Raw genomic sequence first — 18,735 nt, 5'->3', positions numbered from 1 at the left:
TGGTGCAGTCATTTGACGTGTAGCACTAATATAAGGGATGACAAATACCTTTAAATTTAGAAGTTTACCATGCTCAATTCAAATAATGAGCCAGAGAGCTAAATATTTAATGACACTGTGGTTATCATATTTGATAGATCGCATCTTTACCTTTCAGGTTCAGATTGAATTTTGAAAGCTAAAGTGTCAGTCAGGAGCAGGATGAAGAAGAGGGGGGACATAAGTATCCCTGGCATAAGGCCAAATACTTTTTTGTTTTTTTAAACATGTCTAAGCAGTGAGGACAGATGCTGATAATGTCATCTGTGATCAACATTCTACTGCTGCTATCGCTGCTCAGATTGGAAGACCTGCAGGGTTGAGCATGTCTTTGTGGAGTAGCTTTTTAAAAAAAATTGACACTAAAAGGGACACTCCACATGCAGATCTGTTCAGTTGTCGTTTTGAGTACTATCCAGCCTGGAAACGGTTGTGTAATGTCTTTCTGTGGCTGTGGAGGATCAAATAACCATGATGATGATGCCATTTGGGTTATCTCAGCTTGTGGATGGAAATAGCATATTTGTATTAGAAAACCTGCGTGACAAACTGGAAGAGTGGAATTTTTTAACGATTTGGGCGTTTACGAAGCAGGAAGGGGCTGATTCTGGGTTTGCATTACATGGGAGGAATGGCAGAGATTGGAAAAATGTAAGACTTGCAAGGATTCACATTGATGGACAACTGAAGACGGTTGTGTGATTGCAGAGTTGGATGTGTGTGACAATAAAAAATGGACAATTTAACACTAGCTACACTACTGAATGACAGACTTTAAATGACATGAGATAGCTTACTCGTGTTATTTGAGTTGTTTTAGGTACTTCTGTTTTGTTAAGCACCAAGTCCAACATATTGAAAACAATAAAAACTTTTCTCATTTGTAAGTACAACTCGGATGTTGGTGTGTTTTCTTCAATCCGGAAATAAGTATTATGCTATACAATAACTCCGATATGACATGATTGTGGCATAATGGTCGTGGCATAATGAAAGACAAAATCAACTTACATCATATGAAATGTAGAATCTGGTATAACCGGATATCTCAAACTCTTGGGCTTTGATTTTGACCATCTTGCATGACTCCAATATATATATATATATATATATATATATATATATATATATATATATATATATATATATATATAGTGCATGTTTTTTTAAATCATTAGGTTTGTGGTTTTTCTTTGGTTGGATTTTAGCTTGTGCTAATGAAAAACCTCAATCCTCTTTAACAGGAGATTGGCAACTAACAATAATATAAATACATACATATACAACTTTTTTAATCCCGCAAGGGAATTACAATGTTTTCACTCTGTTGTTATTACACACAATACACAGGCCTGAAATCCACACACATGCTCAGTACCTATACAAGAATATTTGCAGTGGTTTTATTATCTGTGAAGAGCTGCAACGGTTAATTCATCGACAGAAAATCAGCAGTTTTATTGTTAATCCATTACAAGCCTACGTTTTTTTAAGGTAATCCTCCAGACGTTCTCTAAAAGAAGGGGTTGTAAATGTAGTAAACTGACTATCTGTCGCTTTTGGAGTGTTTGTTGGAGAAAACTAAAGATTTGATCACATCACACAACCGTTTTCTGAAATCAAGTACACCAAACCATTACATTATCAGCATGTTAATCAACTATGAAAATAGTCCTATATACATGTTTAGAAAAACAAAGTAGGGTGATTAAACATTCAACACCACTTCTATAATTTAGAATCATCTTTTGGCAACATGAGCTATTTTTGTCCACAGAAGAAACATTTTTCTCACAGAAAAAGATTAAGGCAGCATGGCAACAGTCTCAGGGACACCTTCATGGCACGCGCGTGTGTGTGTGTGTGTGTGTGTGTGTGTGTGTGTGTGTGTGTGTGTGTGTGTGTGTGTGTGTGTGTGTGTGTGTGTGTGTGTCTGTGTTTGTATGTATTTGTGTGCGCGTGTGTGTGTGGCGACAGCGACACGATGAGATAAAAAAGGTGACTCCATTCTTCTTTTTCACACACATACACGCACATCCGTGCACATTTAGGTTTACAACACACTGGCACACACTTTCATGCGCACGCGCAAACGCACCGACTCTGGCGTCCTTGTTCCATCTTCATCTCTCTCTCTCTCGCTCTCTCTCTCTTTTTCTCTCTCTCTTTCTCTCTTTCTCTACGGGGGATAGCTGGGAGGAGACGCTCCCGCTGAATGTGTTCTCCCTGCAGCGGCTTTACGGTAACGGAGAAGAAGAAACAGGGCACCGCTCTTCTCAGTCACGGATCCATTTCTCCGGTGTGATTTCCATAACCGCACACTGACCTTTCTCTTTACCGGTGTGTGCCTGCATCTTGGCTTTTTATTTTATTTTTTATTTTTTTACATGGAGGCGGAGCGAGGCATCTTGCAACAAAACTACCAAGCAGATCTGATTGAAAACGGTGTGTGTCCCCGACTTGGATTTAAACCTTACCGAATGATCCTAAAATGAGTCACTCTACACGAGTTGCTGTGTTCACCTCCTCCGTTTCCTGGCCTCGGGGGTACTGAAGATGCTGCTGGTAGCGCGGGTACCTGTCCTGGTTTCACACCGGCTCGGTTCGTCCCGGTACTGATCCTGTCCGGTGCTGCGGGGCCCACACAGGAGCCACCAGAGTGATTTAAAAGAAACTAAACAAGCAGCCTGACAGATGGATAACTACTCGACTTTACAACGTAAGGCAACACGGATTGACACATAGGCTACCTGCTGCAGTATTTGTCATTCAGTCTGTGGAAATGATCCCTTAATGCATAATCTCTTCAATATCAGTAGGCTGTGGTTCATCACCTTTTTGCACATCATGTATATTCAAAATCTCCTATAGATTTTCTGTCATATGCATCTTCTAAACTGTATTCTAAGACATGCATCTCATGTTTTTTTCAGGTACTGTCATGATCATAAATATTTAATTAGGCTGGTGTTATGCGACAAATATTGGCATTAATTATTATTTGCAACATCTGGCACTGTGTAGGACTACTCTATATAATCATTTAGATATTTTCCCCCACTTCTATTTCTAAGTAAATGGTCCCTTCATCTTCTCTCAGACCCTGATCCACGAGCCTTTCAAGCTCTGTGATGAGCTAATGAAGCAGCCATGACTGCAGGAAGAGAGGTGTGTGCGTGCGTGCGTGCGTGCGTGCGTGTGTGTGTGTGTGCGTGCGTGCGTGCGTGTTTGTGTGTGTATGTGCGCGCTATAGCCTCCTGTCTTCACATGTAGCCCCCAGCCATTCTACCATGATAGCTTCATGCTTTGATATATACATTAACACACACACACACACCTGTTAAATCCAGCAGCCTGAGGTACTGTAGATTATTAGTCTATCTTGCCCATTATTTAGCTTTATCAGTCACGCTTGTAATGACAATGGGTTGTTAACCATGCGGCTAAATGTTTTATTGCTGCTGTTACAAACCTGTACAAGGTTAACAGTTTTATTGTCTGGACCATAATTTTTGTGATCATGTGCCGTAGTTTTTTTTGTCGGTCTTATCACTAAACAGCACACATACTGTACTGAGTATCTTTCTGAGTCGCAGCCATGGACACTAAAGCGGCATGCAAAAAAGGGCTTCTTCTAATCAAAGGGAATATTTAATTACAGTCTTCATTTTTCAAAGATTCTCTGTCCATGTTGCCCCTAAGATGGGTTCTATTCATACATTTTCTTTTCAGTAGGGCTTTGCAGGCCTTGTTTTGTTTCATCTTATGAACATGTTTTCAGTTTTGGTCTCTTTCTTTGGCATCATGGAGCAGTCCAGGTTATAGTCTGAGAATATACTACATGTAGTTCTCGAGACACAGAGTAACCTGCCTCATTTTTCTAGATGAATGCAGTCAGTAACAGTGTGCCCTCTGTTGGCTTGTAGACGTTGCAGACCCAATCGCTAGTTACTTTTCGTAGACTCTATTGTGATTGTGACTGTGCTTACGAATTACATTACCTAGTAGTAATGTCGTCCAGTGGCATCCTAACCAAGTACAGTGACTCAACCGTAGTGCTGTTTTGAACGCTACTTGATGTGTCTACTCCACTACATTTTGGAAGTCAAAAGTACTTTTTACTCGCATTTACATCTGCGGTTAAAATAGCCCTCTTATCAAGTCATTGTAGTCTGAAATTGAGTATCTTAAGTTTTTTTTTTTTTCTTATGTGTTGTAGGAATACAACCTGTCTTAAACACGACTCCATTGTTGACAGAAATGTCATGACAAAATTAAGTTTTTGGAGAATAAACAGCTCGACACGTTAAAAACTATGACCAAAATGCTGCCTACACATTAAGGCATTAGTGATAAAAAATCTCATATTGCCGTTTGGCATGTACAGTACATTTCTTTTTCTCTATACTTTAAGTACATACACTTGATGATGATAGTTCTGTACTTTTACTTCATTAGAGTTTGAATATGGGACATGCACTTGTAATTGCATACTTTTACACTGAGGTATTACTACTTTTACTGACAAGTAAAGCATCTGAATCTGTCTTCCTTCCCTGCCCAGCAGTGGTTCCAGTATTATCACTGTTCTGCCAGCTGTTAGTAGCAGTTAAATTAGTTCAAGGATTGATCAGTCAATCAACAGAAAATGAATCGCCAGCTATTTTAAAAATCAATTAATCGTTAATGTGGGCTATTTGTGTCAGGCATAAATGGCAAACATTCGAACAACGTTCTAGCTTTTCAAATGTGAGGATTTATGGGAAAGTAAATCAAATATGTTTGGGTTGTGGACTGTCAGTCAGATGAATCTAGACCACATGCACAATTGGTGGTAATAAAATAATGGGGTAGATTGATCGAAAATGAAAATATTCGTCAATGGAGCCTTAATCGAGAATTTCACAATTATTTATTGTTTTTCTGGTTGGTGCCAACGGATATAGTATGGGTGGGAATCACCAGAGGCCTCACAATATGTTATCATCATGATACTTATGTCACGATACTATACATATATATAGATATTATTGCGATTTTATACATTTGAACCAAATTCAAATTCTTTTTCCTATTTCAAATTATGTCCCCAAAAGGAAACTTTGTCATCATCTGTTTTGATCACATTTGTTATTGAATGCAAAATGGGAGTGTGAAGCAGACAAACTGACTAACACATATGTAATATATGATTGATACCTGGCGTCTGTGTATCAACACAGTCTTGCCACGGAAAATATCGAAATGCTATGCTGTATCAATCCCCCCCCACACACACACACACCTAATATAGAGAGATTAGGAAAAAGAAGCAGTGTCCATAATTGTGCTAAAAATAGTATTACTGTTGATGTGTCTATATTTTTTTTACACAGCTGCATCAGATATACACAATCATAAAAAAATTTTTCTCCATTATACACATGTAACCCTAACCCTGTAACCATTTTAGTCTTACTAGTACTCATTAAGTCATTTTATGTTAATCTAAATTGCAGTAAGCACCTCTTATATTGAGTGTAATGAAAGAGGCTTCTGATCTAAGACTTGATTAAAGCATTAACATTTCATCTTCAAAGAGCAAACTTGCATACAGCTAGCGAAGGAAGGCTGGCTCCGACTTTCTCTGTTGCTCCACCACAGCTCTGACAGGACACTGCTGTTCCTGCTGCTGCTGCTGATGCTGCTGGTTGCCTAGTGACTGTATCCATGAAACCGGCTCCCATCGTCATGGTGATAGGGCAAGGGAAAGAGACCCAGTGAGGGAAGGGGGACAGAGATACCACTACATCTGCAGTGTGTGTAATTGTGATGATGGGGATGAATTGTGATGTTGTCGTAGGTGATGATGATGATGATGATGATGATGATGATGATGATGATGGTGGCTATGACTGATGCACACTAGTGTTGTCAGTTGTGGTGATGCCACTGACGATGCTCAAAGATGGAGATGAAGAGTCTAGTTGAACTAACTGAGTCTTAATTATTTTATCAGAAAGCCATGTTTGTCGGTCCAAGTTTACATTACAAGTTATTGACATGTTTCAAACCGCGGCCGTTATGTTTAGATATGAGGACGGAGCAAGCTCCTGTGGGTCGTTTTCTTTCTGCCACTGCTTGGGGCGCTAATTGATGAAAGGCTCCTATGAGTGGGTCGTATCATTGCATGGTTTGGAGGACTTGTTTCGGTTCGGAATTCACAATGTACAAAAATTGCAGAAAGAACCCGGTTCCCGCCCACATTGAACCTCCCCTACCCTCTGCTCTCGCTCAATGTAGTTACACCGGCTCTGATGTTGTGTTATTTTATTCCTGTATCCTTTGTAATTTGAGTTCCAACTGACCAAAGCTCCAAATGTGTTACAGAAACCTTTCAAGCGGAACGGGAGTTAAATTTTGTCAGATTTTGTTTTATGGAGTATGACCAAAAGTAGTCTTATATCCTTGACACTCCACTTCCGGGATTGCTCCGTTGCCGCCGGAAAATCTGACGGATTTCACTCATTTAGTCCAGATATCCGTTGCCTTGGGCTTCCTTTGTGTTGGCCTTTGTACCTCCGGTAGGAGGACTGTGGTTGACCTTGTCTCAGATCTCCACAGGGTAAATCCCGACAGTAAGCGACAACTATCTGTCCAATCTGAGTTTTCTGTCACACGACTAAAACAACTTTTAAACACACATGTTCCACCAAAACAAGTTCCTTCTGAGCCCGTTTTGCAGCGGCAACGTTTTTTTTTTTATCCGGTGCTTATCACCGCCAAAGCCGATTGTGATTGGTTTAAAAGAAATGCCAATAAACCAGAGCACGTTTTTCTCCCATTCCCAAATGCAATGTGAAATAGCCCGACTCTCTTCCAGCGCACGTTGGAGGAGGGTCTGGCAAAAGCGAGACTAGACTTAAAGCACTGGGCTGTATTTAAGCAAAAACTACAAAGTCATGCAATGTTGCCACATTATCTTAAAAAACACTAAATCCATGTTAGGGAACCTTTGCAGGATTTTTGAGAGCAGAGTAGAGAGGAGCGAGGGAGGACAAACAGACATAAATATTATCCTCTTGGTCACGGCGTGTACTGAAACTGTTCCAAACTGGTCTCTCACAAGATATATTTAACTCATCCCTTTCGTTTATTTAGACAGTTTAATGTTTGAACTCGGTGATTTTCTTTTTTCTTCTCTGCGAGGACAGATTCGTGTGTGAGCATCCGTTCTGTCCCTTCTCCGGTTTCAGTGACAGTGTTGCCATGGTTGCATCATGCACATTGTTCTTTCCTGGGTGACATCATTATTTTGGCTCGGATGCGAGACTCTGGATGCTGTTCCTGTACAGTCTAACAAGGAAATGAGTCTGGGTGTGAAATATTTAACTTCATTCAATGCTAACAGTTCTATTTTTGGCTCTGGAGGGTCATTCTCTAGTACATCATATATTTCTGACAAATTCTAATAAAATTAGTCAGATTTTGCTGTCACGGATCAGTCATATTTCTCATTTTTGTTCAAAACAACTCGTCCAGGCACAAAAACTAATAGATGACATTACGGATTTTACAAGAATGAACATTAAGATAAGGAAGTAGGAAAAACATTTCAGAGATTCTTGTTTTAAATCTAAAAAAATCTCTGATTTCAACTCCTCAATGATGAGGATTTGCTGCTTTCCTGTTTTTTTGTTGTTGTTTGAATATCTTAAATCAAATATCTTGAGCTTTTGCACTGTTGGTCGGACAAAACAAGACATTTGAAGACTTTATCTTGGGCTCTAAATAGACTTTAAATAGACCAAAAAACTACTTAACCAAGGATATATTTGTTAGTTTCAGCCGTTTTTCAACATTTCTTGAGAGGTTTAAGTGAATGTTTTGTTACTTTTTTTTGTTGGTCAAATAAAAAAAGACATTTAACAATGTCACCTTGTGCTCTGGGAACACATTATCATCTATTTTCTGACATTTTATATTTTAAATGATTGTTGAAGCCCATTTCTTATATATTTTACCCAAACAGTTTGCAAATTAATTGATCTATTTTTCTTTTGTTTGCATCATAGCTAAACTAAGAGTGAACTCATTTTAACCAGAAAACAATCAGATATTTGTGTTTCTGCAGCATTGTTTCAGAGTCATTTAAGGAGACTGAGACAATCTCCTATTGTAATTGTCCCTTATTATTATTTCCCATTGTTTTGAGTGTTTTTGAGTTTCACCCCTAAAGTTTCAAAGTAGTTGAAGCAGCAGTGTTGTTCAATTCCTTAGGCTTCACTTCTCAGAATCAGTGTTTGCAGCTGTGGCTCACCAGGCATCTTTCTTATGTCACAGAGCTCCGGGTATTTCTCTTTCTCCTCTTCCATTGTGACAGCTACAATAGAATCAAAGAAGATGACCTAAAAAGGTGGAAGTCAAGCCAGGATATTGTAGCGGGAGTGTGCAATGTTTCTGAGATAATTATAGCTTTTCATGGGGACAATGGTTGGACAGCATGGCCACTTATGTGACTCACTATTGGGAAGCTGTTAGGCTGCACATTGTATGGTGGCAGACTGGCCGTATATTTAGAACTTGTATGTTGATAATAGACAAAATAACAGTTTGGCAGAAGCCATAGGTAACAATGCAGTTGTTAAACAACCTGGCGGGACTGTAGCAAGGTGTTTCACACTTCACCGTAGGCTGTGTGTGTATGCATGTGTGTGTGTGTGTGTGTGTGTGCGCGCGTGTGTGTGCGTGTGTGTGTGCGTGCGTGCGTGCGTGTGGATAGCTGAGTCTTTCACACTTGTCCAATGTGTCACACAGTGTGACCCAGTGTTTCTGCTGAATCTGCGAGGTTTGTGTGTGTGCTGTGTGTATGTGTGTGCAGTTGTATGTTCCTCCATGTTGTCTCCATCTTTCCTGCTTGCTCAGTTTAAATCTGCTGGGAACTGGCCAAGGACAAGGGTTCTCTTTCGACCCATATCCCCATTTTTAGTTCCCAGAATCTTTGTCAAGTCAAGTCATCATGTGCAGCTAAGGAAGACATGTTATTCTGTGGTCAGGATACACTGTATGTGGATATGGATCAACCTCCAAATATAGTGTATAAATTATTAGATAAAAAAACAAATGCAGTGTTTTAAAAACGTTTTTATATACTACATATACTGTACATCTTAGAAATCTCCTCCAACCCAGTTTGCATATCAAGAAAGACGACCCACGTGGAGTCCCAACCCACATGTTGAGCAACCAGAGAAAAAACTTTTTCTCGTTTCACTTTTTCACAAACATTTCTTGAAAAACTCTTTTTCACGTGCTCCACTGCATCGTTTATAGTTTATAGTGACATGATGTAGATTCAAAGAAAGTCATGCACGTTACGCATGACGACATTTTGCAGGAGATCTCTGCATCTTAAACAAGTCTCATGAACAAGGCGTCTTTTACGCAAATTGATTTGAGGATCCTTTGAGCAACCTTTACTGGTCACATAGTAACATTGCTGGAAGACAGGACTTTTGGGTTTAAGCTCCACACTTGTCTGTGGCGACTTCCAGATATCAGTGCTTTCTGCGAAATGTGCAGCGTCTCCTTTATAGTCATACATCATTACCAGGGAACCTTGCTAACCTTTTCATTATCAGTGGTTGCCTTTTTCCAACTTTGTGTTCAATGACAACCACAAGCAGCAACAGCTCTTAGAGGATGAAGCGCATACGAAATCCACAAGCTCTGTCTTTCAGCTCAAAATAGTGGAAATTAAGTCGCTGAAATAACTCATTTGAAAACTCTAAAATAAGCTAAAAGTCAGTATTTCTAACAACGTGAGTGATCTATTTTCTCACACCCTGTCACCACAGAGAAAACAAAATGAAATCTCAGGTTTTTTGTTGCAGTGCAAATATGTTTTATACAGCAAACAATAACTGTTTGAGAAGTCAGTCCTTTGCAGAATACAGCTCTCCACATTTAGATTTAGATTTTTAAATTGAATTATAAAATTGTGGGCATAGTCAATATTTACACTTTTTTCTTTGTTAAAGAAAGTTGAAGTGGAAATGAAACAAATAGAGAGAAAAAGGCATCTCCTGAGTCTCAGTTGGTTCCTGGGATTAAAACGTTGCCACAGTCCATGGGACATCTATTACATCTTTGATAACAGCTATACTTCTGATGTATGAAATTGTTGGCTGTTCCAAAACAACTATCAAGTCCGTACTGATCCAGTAATTCCTGGAAAAGGGGTCTACAGTAAAGTGTGACAAAGTCCCCAGATACAGGAGGAGACGAGTCTGCCTGCGTCCTGTGCTGGTTGGTCTACTTGTTGCCGTGGGCAATAGTCTCCTCTTAATGACACAAAGGCCCGGGCAGCATCTGTTCTGAGATCTTAGAGGACTTTGAGTACGTCAAGATGTTTCAATCTGAGTGAGAGGGAGACAGTGAGCGACCCTAAGGCCTCTGTTAGAGTCTTTCAGATCCTCTCATCCGTCTCAGACTCATTGCTTTTATCACGGCGTCAATTTGAACCTTATTGGAGCAAAAATAACCACAGCTTCAATTATTGAAAGAGCTCCGTGGAGAAAAAATAAAAAGCAGAAAGGCAAAGACACATATAATTGCACGGCACATGTGATTAGAATTAGCATCCACAGTTTTCTTTGACTCAAGAGGAACTTTTGAAAAAGCAGAAGAGAAGAGTGAACAGAGAGACTTAAAGGCGGAGAAGAAGAATGGGTTGAAAGCAGGAGAGTTATCTCTGTAAATCGACAGCATCTGCCTCCTGTCTTGCTATGTCTGTCTTGGCTCAGCTGTCATTGGCTATCAGACAGGAAGTGACAGAGATGGCATGTTTCTGTGTACGCTGGGGTTCGCTGCTCCTTGGCATTTTATCATTTCAGTTAGACAGCTTTTTCTTCTGTAATAGCCATCTATCCATGTAATATGTTTAGGTTTTTTGTTAAAGTAGAAGTCTGGCATTTTTAGATCCCATGATATCCTAAGACAAGAACCAAACCAACATTACAACATTGCCTGTGGCTTCAGGTTCCTGGTATATTACTTCCTACTAAAAACATAAGTCTTTATAAATGGCAGTGGTGAAAGAAGTACACAGATATTTTGCTTAAATAAAAGTTCTGAATTCAAAACTTTACTTAAGTAAAAATACAAAAGTAACCCATAATAATACATGTATTATTTGATTTATATTGAATGTTAATAACCTAAATATGCAATGTACCTACAGCTATCAAAATACATGTAGTGGAGTAAAATTATAAAGTAACATAAACTGGTAACACTATGAACTAAGTATAGGTTATAAGTAAGGTAAGTATAGCTTATATACTGTATAGTACCTCATCATTTTACTTAAGTGCACCCGAGCAAATGCACACCAATGAAATGGCTCACAGATATATAGTTTCATTTTTCCAAATGTTAAGATAATTTACTAAAATAGCTCTAATTTGTAGCAAACATTACTCATTTGGGAGTATTTTAAGCGACAAATTTAGTGCACTAGTGATGTCAGACTCGTGTCCGTAGGATCAACGGAAAAAAAATTTGCAGTGTGTGTGTTAAATAAAAAGAATTTTAACCAGTGCAACCATGTGGCTCACTGTTGTGTTTGCAATAGTTTTTTGGACAAAAAGATCTATGGGACAGAGGAATAAGATATGTCAGGCTTTGGATACACAAAAAAAACACTTAACGGGATTTGTTGACAATAAAACATATGCAGAATATCACCAGACAAATCCTTTAATGCATTCAACAAGAGTGATTTTAGTTTGTATGTAGAGTATTGTTGTACATTTTGGCACAGAGGAAGGAAATTACTGTATATCCCGCCATTTCTTTAGTAGCAGTCAGTAATGAATGCTTTGACAGCAAGGAGAGTCAGCATTCCAATAAACCATTTAAAATCACTTACTTTTCCCTAAAAAAAGAAGAAATGCTTCAATCAAAACTGTAGTAATAGACCCATTTCCTAGCATGTATTTTGTCTTATCATAACAGGAAACACTCAAGTGTGATTAATAACATTAATAATGGAACAGAGTTATTAGTCCCACCTGTGCTTTTGACAAGTGAAAGTGTCTGCTGGAAAACGTTCTGTTATTGTGTTTTAATGTCAAAAGGGTTTTGATATTTATATCAGAGATAATGCTTAATGGCATATTAATTTCTTGGCACCACACAGTGGACTTTGGCTTTGTTTGTAAGCGTAAAACATCAGCAAATGTCCCGTAGAGCTCTGTACAACCATTCATTTATTACTAGGATATTACAAACAGTATTATAGCATGCAGACTGTAAAGTTATGTATAAGTGAGGCACGACCAGAACAAGCCTTATTTTGTACAATGTATAATTGTGTAATGCTGCATTCAATGATTTTCTTCCATTCATGAGTTCATCTCTTGCATGAGATGAGGTGCGGTAATTTAGTTTGACAGTGTTTTTTCTTTACATTTGAGTGCAAAGTCCCCCGGCTTACTGTAGTCACCGATGTGTGGAGAATGTTAATAGACCACTCCACAACACGTGAGACTTAAGACCTGTATGTGTGTGTGTGTGTGTGTGTGTGTGTGTGTGTGTGTGTGGTGTGTGTGTGGTGGTGTGTGTGGTTGGTGTGTGTGTGTGTGTGTGTGTGTGTGTGTGTGTGTGTGTGTGTGTGTGTGTGTGTGTGTGTGTGTGTGACAGGGAGAGAAAGAGAGGGAGGGAAAGACTGGATTGATTGCTGACTATGAATTTTCTAGTCACAACCTGCTGTTTCCTCCTTTTTTAAAATCTTTTCCTTCGATCACTTTACTCATCTGTGTTGTGTGTGTGTGTGTGTGTGTGTGTGTGTGTGTGTGTGTGTATGTGTGTGCTTAATGCATCATTGACTCCACTATTTCTTGCCGTCTCTGTTTCTTCTTGTTGACTCTCTCTCTCTCTGTCTCTCTCTCTGTAGCATGCAGTATATATCAGTATATATGTAGGCCAGCTCCCACAGGTCTTATGGGCTCTATAGCTGTCTATTGGACTGCCTGTACTGTATGGCAGCTGTAGCATGGGAGCCTGTTCTGCTGCCTTAAACATGCAGTCTGCTGGGATTATCAGCAATTCAACTGTGCCTGTTGACATGTGCACCTACCGCGCAGTAGATTCTGATAGTTTTCAGTTTTACAATAATGATATATCTTTATTTTGGGAAGCAAACATAGAATAGAACAGTGGTTACCAACTTTTTTGGTTTGTGGACCCTAGAAAATTAAGTAACCACTGACTGGTTTTACATTTTCTGGTCTTTTTGTTGACCAAAAAATAGGAACAGGAAGAAGAACAAGCAAAACTATTTTTTTTTCAGATTTCAGTAATCATATTACAATGCCTTAGATTAATCTTGTGATGCATTTGAGGGGCCTCGACCTCCAGGTTGGGAACCACTGGAATATTTTGATATTAGCAGAGACATGCACATGTAGAGAAGTTGTTTTTTGCGGTCATCAGTTAAGAAATCCTAGTGCAATAATATATTTTGTAAAGTGGCACTGAACGGGATGGTATAGAGAGTGGCATAGACATGGATTATGTATGCACGAACAACCATATGGATGGATGCAAGAAGATACATGACATCTTGAACAGAATGGGAGCTTAAATCTGAAATATATTTTCCACAAAAGCATCTTGCTTTAAGGCTTATCCGATGCCAAACACTGCACTGGAGTGTACCAATACTATGAGACAGAATTTCAAGACTCTGGAAGTTTACTATAATAACAATCATTTTATGTTGTATCATTAAATCTATCTGAACACGTCCTCAGCCTGCTCATATCCTCAAAACAAAGGAACAAACTGGGCTTAAGATGATACAGCTTGCATGTTATCCCTCATTGGCATATTATAAATCCTCAATTGGTTTAGAAGTCTGAACCACAGATAATAACAGATAAGTGTAAACCTTTAGAGAGAGGAAGACAGACAAACAGAGAGAGATAGAGGGGTAGGGGAGTGACACATAGCAAGTAGCATAGCACATAGCAAGTAAAGACTGTGCAATCCCACACTGCATTTGTTGGACTGACGTAGAAGAATCTTTGCAACTCAAGTGTCAAGATTCAGAGTTAAAGTTACACGTTCCAGCAGTAACAACAATACTTTTCTAATCAGCGTGAAATGGGTTCTACTAGGACAATACATGATTTGAATTCCTTTAAAAAGGATTTGAATCGTGACAGTGAAGTGCGACGGTGCCCAGGTATGTAGGAGTGAAGTTTCTCACCCTTGACTGACTGGCCTGAATTTGCCTTGTTATGCCCACATCGTCGAGGCAATGGCATCGTGTTAACAACCATTTCCAGAGCTCCTTTGTGTCGTGACTAGTGGGCTTAACACCAGTGTGTTGTCATGGAGCTGCCTCCTCACTCTGACTCTTCTCCTACTGTCTCTATCTCTGTCCAGACAGGGAAGGTATCTGAGGTCTGTTGGTACTGATAACCACGGCTGGGGACTGGGGCTGAAAAGATTATTCTGATGATTCCAATGGAGATGTTGATGATGATGTATCACCTCTCCAACTTCCCAGCATCCATCTGAATCAGACAGGTGGTGTAGCTGTGAATGCCCTTCAAATGAATCAGTGTTTTTGACATACTAGAGGTGTGAAGTGTGGCGTGCCATGTTAACATTATAATAATTGTCTACTGTACATCTTGTCATGTGCAGAATATTTTGTAGTTCCATCCAGACAGATTTGTGTAATATATTAACTTAACAATGCTAGTTAGGTTAACCCAGCCCATATATCGAGTAGCATCCATGACTACGTTTACATACACATAATATTCAGTTTTTTGCCCGTATTCCAAAAAAGACGAGCTACTAAGCTGTTTACATAACCAATGAAAGAGAATCTTCTACTAATATTCCCGTTTACATGTAGCCGTGCAAAATACAATTTTTTCAAAGTTTCTCTTGTCGCCATAGTGCAGTGGTGGACTTGTTGGACCATGCAAACACAGCCTCCCTCTTTCATTCCTTCTACCAGCTTCTTGAAAATGTCTGCACAGCGATGTGTGTGCATATCCAAAAACCTGTTAATATCCAAGTCTATAATGATGTTTAAAAGTAGCTGTGTTTGGTCTTCTTATGGGGTCTGCAGTCTTGCAAACTGTTGGCTCGTTGGTTTGTGTACAGAAACCATAGCAACGCACAGAGCTGACCATAGGCCGTTAACAGATAAGAGGCCGTAAACTGGCTGTAAACTGCAGTAAAAACCCTGATTGAGACGCATATTCTGAATGCGCAGTACACATGTCCAAAGAATGCCTCTAAATGCCTAAATAACACAGGAATATCCCACATGCCTTAATCGTAAAATGCTGTATTCCGTAGAAGGCCTTATTCCGAATATCCAACCGGAATATGCTGTTTACATGACCTGTATCAAATTTGGAATATTGTCATATTCAGAATAATAGTGGAATATAGGTGTGCATGTACACATACTCAATGTAGTGGACACAAATGTGAAGCCAGATCTCAAATGCCTTTCCATATCATTAAGATCATGATGCTGTATGTTTGGCCATTAGAGCAACACTGGATGGAAGATCAGATAAAAACTCTATGTTGATAATGTTCACCCCCCACTCAAGTTGTTTAGTATCATGTCTCTACAAACAGACACACACAACTTGGAGAAAAGACATTGTTAATCTTAAGGACACTTTAACACACTTACATGAACACCAGAGTTTGTGAAAAGAGACAGGGTCAAACGGACAATCAATGACGCAATATCAGGACATGTGTCGCACATCACCTTGTCAAGATACATCATTGTCCTATTTATTTATTTTCTTTCTTTCTTTTCTAGTACTTTTACAGACCAGTTTGCTTTTATTTGATAGTGATGGTTGAGATGACAGAAAATGTACGGAGAGATGAAAGATGACATGCAACAAAGATCCTTGACTGTCCAGATGTTGCAATGGTCAGCATCTTAAAACCCTAAGCCCCTAAGGACACCCCCATAATTGTCCTCCGAAAAAGCAACACTTTTCTGACATTTTTTCTTGTCTTACTGTACGTTATACTTCTGTCTGTATGAAACTTTAAGGGCCAATCCCAATTCCACCCCTTGACCCTACTGCTCCGTTGTGGTGTGCCCTTTCTCGGGTAGGGTGTCCCCTTTCTTTGAGAGGTAGCGTTCATCTAGCCCTCCAGGTGACCCTCTAAACGGAGTGTTTTCAAACTGAGGGAGTGGAATAGTCAACATAAGTGTGTCTTATGGCCATCAATGATGATACATGTACTGCTGATATGCTGATGCTGGTTATTGTTGAATTTGTGTCCTTTTACATGTAATGAAAGCATTAACCTTTGACAAACTCATGCTAAAAAAAGCTTTAAACTTACATATTTACCACACACATTGCACACTCACACTTACACACACTAAGTTTACATTCAGTCCACAGAATTACAAAATGTAATGCAGTGGGTGTTGAAAAGATTTCCTTTCCAAGTCCATTTTCCTCACCTGAGGGACCGGTTCAGCAGTGCTGCATAAAGCTTGTCAAAATGATGCTCTTAGCCCAGGCTTTTTAATTAGAGTTTTATGGTAATTTTGGGCAATTGAGTCCTCGGTAACCCTGGCAACTGCTCACAGTGCAATTTCCACAGACTGTTAAGGAAAGCTTAAGGGATACAACTTACTAAAGGGTGTTTATGCAAATAGGAGCCATCGTGCAGTGTGAGAAAAACATTCAAAAACCCTGCAACCTAGCGGTTAGAGTTTGGGTTAGGCGAGACTGTTGTAACTTAGAAGTCACGGAATTGATTCCCGCAGCAGACGGTGCGCGTCAGTGTTGAAGTGACCTTAAGCAAGACAGTAAACCTGACCTGCCTGCGTAAGGACAAGGGCATAACTGAAAGACATCAATCAGAGGCAAAAAAGCCAGAGCATATTATCTGTTCTCACTTGTAAAAAAAGGGACAAAGAAGAAGGGAGGAGGGGATGAAGGGGTGACAGAGGCAGCAGCAGGTGATAGATGGAGCGAACGCATGAATAGAGAGCCAGACAGTCATGCACAGCTATCAGCTGGCAGTAAAAAAGAGAGATTGACTCCTGGCCAGAGCGAGAGAGAGAGAGAGAGAGGGATGACACAAAGATAGAGAGGTTGTTCCAGATAGCAGCAGGTCTCACAGTGTGTACAGGGAGAGTTTTTCAGGTGAAGGTGAACCGTTCTTTCGGAATCAGGAGGCTGTGTGCTCAGTATTCATCAAATTGTAAGGGAAGATAAAGGGACTTAAAGTCACACATATAAGGGCTAAAAGTAAATCACAGGTTACTGATTTGTTTTAGGGTTAAGCTTTGATGACTGGGTTAAGTTTAGGTAAGGGTCCATAAACAGTTCCCCATCCAACTCGGTAGTTTGCTCAGATCTAGTTTCTCAGATAGAGTTTATAACATCAACTCATTACTTTACTGTTTTGGTTCTCGCTCATTGATTTTATAAACGTAATTTACAGACATAGTAGGCAGCTGTGCCTGCTGCCTGCTGAAAAAAACCTTTCTAAAAACTCACTGTAGGCTACTGCTACACGCCAAGCACCAAATGGCAGATGGATAAAGTTAGCTAGCTGTTATACGTACTGTATATATTTATATTAGAGACATTTAGCAGAACCATGTTTCCCTTAGGAGACCAAAACAGAGCTAAAAGAGATTGAATATTGAATTTAATGCTAATGTTTTCTGTGTCTGCTAGATTAGAAAATAGGCATTTGTCTGCTGGCAATATGTCAATTTGTCTGCTGGCTCCACTGCCCTCAAGTGGCCCCCCAAAAATAGCAATACTTAGTGAACTCTTATTGTGGTTTATAGAGTTCCACATTAGTAAACTGTAAAGCAATGTGGATCAAACTGCACTGTACATGAACTGGTATATTGTATGTTGTACCTTGAGGACAGTGGGTTTGCCCTGTTATTAGTATGATCCATGAATAGTTCAAAGCTTCTAGGTCGAAAGCTGTAAGACATGACTCTGTACTAGACTCTGTGTGTGTGTGTGTGTGTGTGTGTGTGTGTGTGTGTGTGTGTGTGTGTGTGTGTGTGTGTGTGTGTGTGTGTGTGTGTGTGTGTGTGTGTGTGTGTGTGTGTGTGTGTGTATATCTTTCTTTCTGCTTTACTCTCCTTCGGGCTCTGAAAGCTGGACGAGCTGCTGGGACACCAGCATGGCAAGGTGACCTGAAATAACTAAATAACGTAGAAGTGCACAGACATGCCCACACTTACTCAAAAATACACACCCATTGACATCAAGAGTCCTTTGACAAGCCTCAGTGTCCGTCATCTCTTTATCAAGTGAGTCATCTTAGTAATCACAATTCCCTTTCCCACAATGATAGTGTAATCTCATCAATGTTTGAATGGAGACATTCAAAGCAACAATTATTGGACTTTGTTTGTGTTTCTGTAATCAACAGAAATACTTAACAGGGTTTATGTGTGATATCTATAAGGGAGTAAGCCTCTCTCCGCAAAACGTATAGCTCCTATGGCGCCATTTTGATGCTAACAAGCCATCACCTGCCAATAGCATGCCATTTACTGACATTCACTGTGACTTTGTCAGCAAATAATTTTACATCTGAAGCATTTAGAGACTATTTGTCTATTGTTTATTTCTAAAGAAACACAACAATGTATAAAAGGCT

At 39.6% G+C, this 18,735-nt stretch overlaps 1 protein-coding gene across 1 annotated transcript in view; it reads left to right on the top strand.

Moving 5' to 3' along the window:
• The first annotated feature begins 2,197 nt into the window (after window positions 1-2,197).
• lrrc7 (leucine rich repeat containing 7) overlaps window positions 2,198-18,735 on the top strand; it is a 70,760-nt gene continuing 54,222 nt past the window's right edge. Inside the window, 1 exon segment of the mRNA XM_032526552.1 lies at window positions 2,198-2,758. Within this exon segment, the coding sequence (XP_032382443.1) occupies window positions 2,734-2,758 (25 nt within the window). The 5' untranslated portion in view covers window positions 2,198-2,733.

This window comes from Etheostoma spectabile, chromosome 9 (genome assembly GCF_008692095.1).
Source record: "Etheostoma spectabile isolate EspeVRDwgs_2016 chromosome 9, UIUC_Espe_1.0, whole genome shotgun sequence".
NCBI classification, from domain to species: domain Eukaryota; kingdom Metazoa; phylum Chordata; class Actinopteri; order Perciformes; family Percidae; genus Etheostoma; species Etheostoma spectabile.
Note: the sequence above shows the minus strand (reverse complement) of the source record. Positions and strands in the feature narration are given on the sequence as shown.